Genomic DNA, 6,283 nt, shown 5'->3' on the forward strand with positions numbered 1-6,283 from the left:
TTTACAAGCAATTTCTTCAATATTTTATATACAAAAATATATATATATTTTTATTTATTTGTTAATTTATTTATATTTAATAATCTTTTGAGTTTATCAATTAATATTCTCAAAATACAAATCTTTAATTAAAAATTGAGGTTTTTCTTTATTTATTTCATGATTATATTTCAAAATTTAGTTTTTTTTTCAATATTTTCTTTTAATTTTTTGGGTTTATTAATTAACGTACGCAAAACATAAATCTGTTATATGACCTATATTATGATCTTAACTTCTTAATCATCCGACCTACAGACTAAATATGTTATTTTACTTTGTATCATTCATGATTCATGAATATACATTTTCCAATACCTGGATGTGAAATTTATCAATCTCTCGTAGTCATAATTCTATTCTCGTAATCATAATACGACTTTTGTGATCCTAATTCTATTCTCGTAATCATAATACTAATCTTGTAATCATGATAACACTTGGAATTATGATCCTACTCTTGTAAACATGATCATACTCTTTAAATCATGATCTCACTCTTGGAATCATGATCATATCTTTGGAATCCTGATCCGATTTTTGTAATCATGATCATACTCATGTAATCAGGATCATACTCTTTTTAAAATGATTCCAATCTTGTAATCATGATCTTATTTTTGCTTTTCTAATCATTCTCGTTATCACCGCGAATCATCTTAAAATCACAATATATCCAAATTGTAACATTTATATATGTTGTTTTTGTAAACATATGTTATCATGATCATATTATCTGCATTATCACAATTTTGTATTCGTGATCATAGTTATTTAATTATGATCATCCGTTGTGAAGCGTGAACATCCGGCCGTGTAACCATTTTGTTGATTGTTCTTAGGGTTTCTTCATGATTTAAACATATCAGGTCTAGGAAGCCAGGAGTTGCTTAAATGAAGTTGAATTATATTATATAATTTTTATCAATTTAAGAGTTTATATAATAAAGATTGTACATATTTTCTTATGAATTTTTTTTTTCCTAGGCCAGCTGACAAAATGTTTTATTTATTTAACACTTTTAGATTTATAATCCCGAATACCTTTGGTTGTTTAAATAGATAAATTGAACAATGAAAACGAGTAAATATGAAATATCTAGAAAAATATTCAAAAATATTCAATTACAGCTCTGTAAGTAATGTTTAATGTTTCTGTAAATGTTTAAAATGTGTATTTTTTCAATCTAATTATTAAAAGCAAATAAACACAATTTCATTGATAATTAAATTAGAAAATTTGTTAACAAAGAAATTGAGTCTTTGCCACAAGCTCAAATAATCTCTATATTTTTGCAACATGATGGTGTAAATTGGATGATATTTAACCTTATATTTTTGATCATAGTGTAAAATATCTAAAGTCTATGACATTGGGTTGTAAAGATATAGGGATTAGAAAATCAGAAGTTTCTGGTAAAGACTTAAATCCTTCAATGATTCATGTAGAATGCATTCATGGTATAATATTGTCAAAAAGTTTTTTTGCAATTTGTTTCCAATACGCCTGTTGTAGACCGTACATTTTATAAAGTCTTATTTACAAATTAAGTTTAAGTTAACCCAACTATTGTATCAGAACACAATAAGCTTTCATTTAAAAATTCTTTACCTAGACATATTTGGCAACGACCGATATTTTGGTTGAGGTCATTGAACTTTATTTTTAAAATTAATTAAAGCTGTTTGATAAATTAGCTGCGAACACTAAATATAATCTCTATTTAATCTATGTTGATGTATCCAATAACTATTTATCCTTTATGTAGTTTAGTAAAATGTTAAATCACGTGTCTAATTACAGTGAAACCCTTAATAACGAATACATCGGAAGAATTTATCAAATGTCGTCTTGACAATTTGTCAATGAGTTTTATACAATATTACGTAAATTTCAGTATTTGCGAAAATAAATAAATAGCCATGAATATGCGGGAACAGTTTTAAAGAGTTCTATATAATCATTTAATTAAAAAACTAAATATCTGCAACATTCCATTATCATAAAGTGAAGAATACGAAATTTGATGAATTCTTTCAATGTATTCGTTATTAAGGGTTTCACTGTATGAAAAAAAATATTAATGTTATCTGGTTTAACGGAACTTTAGTGTGAATTCTCGCTAATCTTCAACGCTTGATCTGTGCGCGCGTATGTAAGATGGAGATGAGTTCTGACTTCAGGTTTAAAATGAATATTGTTTATGTTATGACACCAAATCAAAACAATTTTAGAATAAATTCTTGTAAAAAAAGTTAAAAATTTTAATATATTTTATGAAATATTTAATTTTTTTAGCTATTATTTTTTGCTATAATTTAAAATGTCTAAACTAAAATTATTGTATTTATGTATATTATATATTGTATGTACGTGTATAAAACAAAAATATTTTACGTACAATTTCATAGATCAAGTTCTTAGTATATCAATATGTTATATCATTTTCAGAAATGTTCTTATGATTTTAAATAGAAATTCTTTTAAATTCGTAATATTTGGCTTTTGATCAGTCTCAAAAGAATTATACGTTTGTTTAATTATTTACAATTGTCTTAAAAACTTAAATTTTCCGACTCTTTGTTGGTTGTGTAAAGGTTATATATATGTTCTGTAATTTGTTTATTCTAAGTAAATAAATGGTTGATATCGTAAAAATAATTATTTTAGAGAGGTGAAAAGTATTATTTACGACTCTTTTATCTATATCTACTCTACTCTACTCTACTATATACTCTATATCTTTTTAAACTGATGGTTAGAATCTTTGATATTTTAAACTTTAATTATTTTATATACCAGAATTCATAGATGCAAAGATATGGAAATTGGGGATTAGAAGATCAGAGTTTGTGGCAAAGACACAATTCCTTTAGTCTGCTTTCTTGGAACCGTTCATACTTTTACAAAACAAAAATTGACGCTGAAAAATAAATCTATACTCTCTCTAATCTAATAGTTCATTGAATGGACGGAAATTGATCCACTGCATGATTTATATACATCTGTATCTGCAACCTACCCTTCACAAAAAATATTAGGTTTCATTTTTAAAGGGAGTGACCATATGGTAGTTGAACTGAGAATGCAGATTTGTAGAGTATTTTTTTTAGGATTCATTTGAAACATATGAAACGTTTTTAAGGTGCATAATTCTTCAGCAAGAGTGTGCAAATTTATTTTTAAATCCTCTTTCATTGTCCATTCTGGAGAGATGATTTTAAGAATCGTTTTTTAACTTTTAAAAAACGACGACAAAAAATGTAAACAAAATTCTAAGGTACACTAATTAGATGTTCAGTAACATATTTCTCAATAGAAATTTGTCAATAAATCAATGTTAGAATCAATTATTTCCTTTTCATCATTATATTGAATTTCTTATTCTTTCAAAAAAAATTTCGCAGATTTCTACAAATTCTTTAAATGTTGTTTTTTCAATAACAATTACAAGAAATCTACAGAAAATGTTTGTGAACAATGAGACATTACAGAAACTAATAACTGTATTAGATTACTTATTATCGAGGATAAGAGTTAAGTTTTATGTTCTCAACCCGTTCCTAAACAATTTACAATTTACTTTACTGTCGATTTTTTGTTTCATTTTTTGTGGTCGTCATTGAATAATTTTTAAAAAACCGATCTCCAAAATGGAAAATTTATGAGCATTTTTAAGATTAAATTTGGGCGCTTGCTGAACAAATATGCACCATAAAAACGTCTGGTACGTCTCAAATGAATCCCAAAAAACTCTACAATACTACATTCTCAGTTCAACTATCATACATTGCCGGTTTAAAATCATGTAGCTTTTTAACTTCTAAATATTTAGGTTTTCTTTTATTTTAAAAAATGTAGGTTTTTTTTTTAATTTGGAGGTTTTATTTTCAAATATGTAGGTTTTATTTTTAAATATATAGGTTTTTTTTAGGTATATAGGTTTTAATTTTAAATTTGTAGGTTTTATTTTAAATGTCACTTTTTTTAAGGTGTCAGTTTCTAATATCTAGTTTAATGTTTCAAATATGTAGGTGTGTCAGTTTCAAATATATAGGTTTTATTCTTAAATATCTAGATATTATTTTCAAATATGAAAGTAACATTTTTACTGCACCTAGGATGTTTTTTTCTAATAGCAATATCAATATATTAAAAATAGGTTTAATTTCTGAATATCTAGGTTTCTTTTCTGAATATCTAGGTTTCTTTTCTGAATATCTAGGTTTCTTTTCTGAATATCTAGGTTTCTTTTCTGAATATCTAGGTTTCTTTTATAAATATCTAGGTTTCTTTTCTGAATATCTAGGTTTTTTTCTGGATATCAAGGTTTCTTTTCTGAATATTTAGGTTTCTTTTCTGAATATCTTTTCTGAATATATCATGTTTTATTGTTAGATTTCTAGATTTAATTTTTGATTTGAAATTTTCTAAATATACAATTTTAGTCGGGTCAAAAAATATGAGAAAATGTTGGGTTAAAATAAGATGGTATAAAGGAGAACTATAAAGTATGTATTTAGAACAACAAAATCGTTGATTTCACGAATTTAAATTTGATTGATGAATTGTTTCCTTGGCTCTATTTCATTTGATTAGTTTTCAAACTTAAACATTCGAAGAGAACAAAAACATTATTATTTTATTTTTTTTCTAACTTGAGATAAGAAGCTTTAGAGAGATACAAACTTTGGTTTGCTGTTTCCATGTTGACTTAAAGTTTAACAATAAACAAACATTTATCTTAAAAACCAAAATATTCAATATTTTATGATTAATTTAATCTTCTCCACTTTCTTCTTCTTCTTCTTCCTCCTCTTCTTCTTCATCTTCCTCGTGAAACCCTGAATACAGCGGATATTAGTTCCAAATCTGGTTTCGGGTCCATTCCAGCACTGAGTCTTAGATAAGCTGTTTTATTTTGCCTTCCCTGATAAAAACTATATTTAACGAATCAGCTTCAAATTAAAACATTTCAATATTTATCAGAATTTCACTCTATGGCAATCCTCAGAAGATTAATCCATATATATTTTATTTAGCACTACGAAGACATCATTTTTTGATAAGTTCCTAAATTCAAAGTAGTATTAAGACAATGCAAGATTTTCCATTTAAGTATAACTTTCCCAAATTCAAATCTTGGTCGCGTTTTGGAACAAAGTCCAACTTTAGTAACGACTCCCATTTCAAAACAATCATCAATTTAAAACAAAACCCAGAATATAAACAGAAAAAAGTAATGTCTGATCAAATACACAAATATGGGTCTTTTTTAGGGAAAGCATTGGCAAGAAAGAAAAACTTTATAAAAGAATGTTACATCTTTAGAGTAAAATACGTTAAAGAATAAAAGTCACTACAAGAGTACAAGAATGTTTAAAGCCTACTTTATAATTGAAACTCCCCTTTACGATACGTTTTCATTGGAGAGCTAACTCTTCCCTCACCTACTTATCACCTTCTCCACTCCTTCCCTCAGCTACTCATCACCTTCTCCACTCCTTCCCTCACCCACTCATCACCTTCTCCCCCTTCCCTCAGCTACTCATCCCCTTCTCCACTCCTTCCCTCACCTACTCATCACCTTCTCCCCTCCTTCCCTCAGCTACTCATCACCTTCTCCACTCCTTCCCTTAGCTACTCATCACCTTCTCCACTCCTTCCCTCACCCACTCATCACCTTCTCCACTCCTTCCCTCAGCTACTCATCCCCTTCTCCACTCCTTCCCTCACCTACTCATTACCTTCTCCACTCCTTCCCTCAGCTACTCATCACCTTCTCCACTCCTTCCCTCACCTACTCATCACCTTCTCCACTCCTTCCCTCAGCTACTCATCACCTTCTCCACTCCTTCCCTCAGCTACTCATCACCTTCTCCACTCCTTCCCTCGCTACTCATCACCTTCTCCACTCCTTCCCTCACCTACTCATCACCTTCTCCACTCCTTCCCTCAGCTACTCATCACCTTCTCCACTCCTTCCCTCAGCTACTCATCACCTTCTCCCTTCCTTCCCTCAGCTACTCATCACCTTCTCCCCTCCTTCCCTCACCTACTCATCACCTTCTCCCCTCCTTCCCTCAGCTACTCATCACCTTCTCCCTTCCTTCCCTCAGCTTCTCATCACCTTCTTCCCTCCTTCCCTCACCTACTCATCACCTTCTCCCCGCCTTCCCTCAGCTACTCATCACCTTCTCCACTCCTTCCCTTAGCTACTTATCACCTTCTCCACTCCTTTCC

General features: G+C 29.5%; 1 protein-coding gene across 1 annotated transcript; it reads left to right on the top strand.

Moving 5' to 3' along the window:
- Positions 1-2,200: 2,200 nt before the first annotated feature.
- Positions 2,201-6,255, top strand: LOC111696762 (extensin-1-like). Its single transcript, XM_023466492.1, has 2 exons — positions 2,201-2,223; positions 5,523-6,255. Exons 1-2 carry the CDS (start codon positions 2,201-2,203, stop codon positions 6,253-6,255), a joined length of 756 nt encoding a protein of 251 aa, XP_023322260.1.
- Positions 6,256-6,283: the final 28 nt, after the last annotated feature.

Source organism: Eurytemora carolleeae, unplaced genomic scaffold, assembly GCF_000591075.1.
Source record: "Eurytemora carolleeae unplaced genomic scaffold, Eaff_2.0 scaffold126, whole genome shotgun sequence".
NCBI lineage: Eukaryota > Metazoa > Arthropoda > Copepoda > Calanoida > Temoridae > Eurytemora > Eurytemora carolleeae.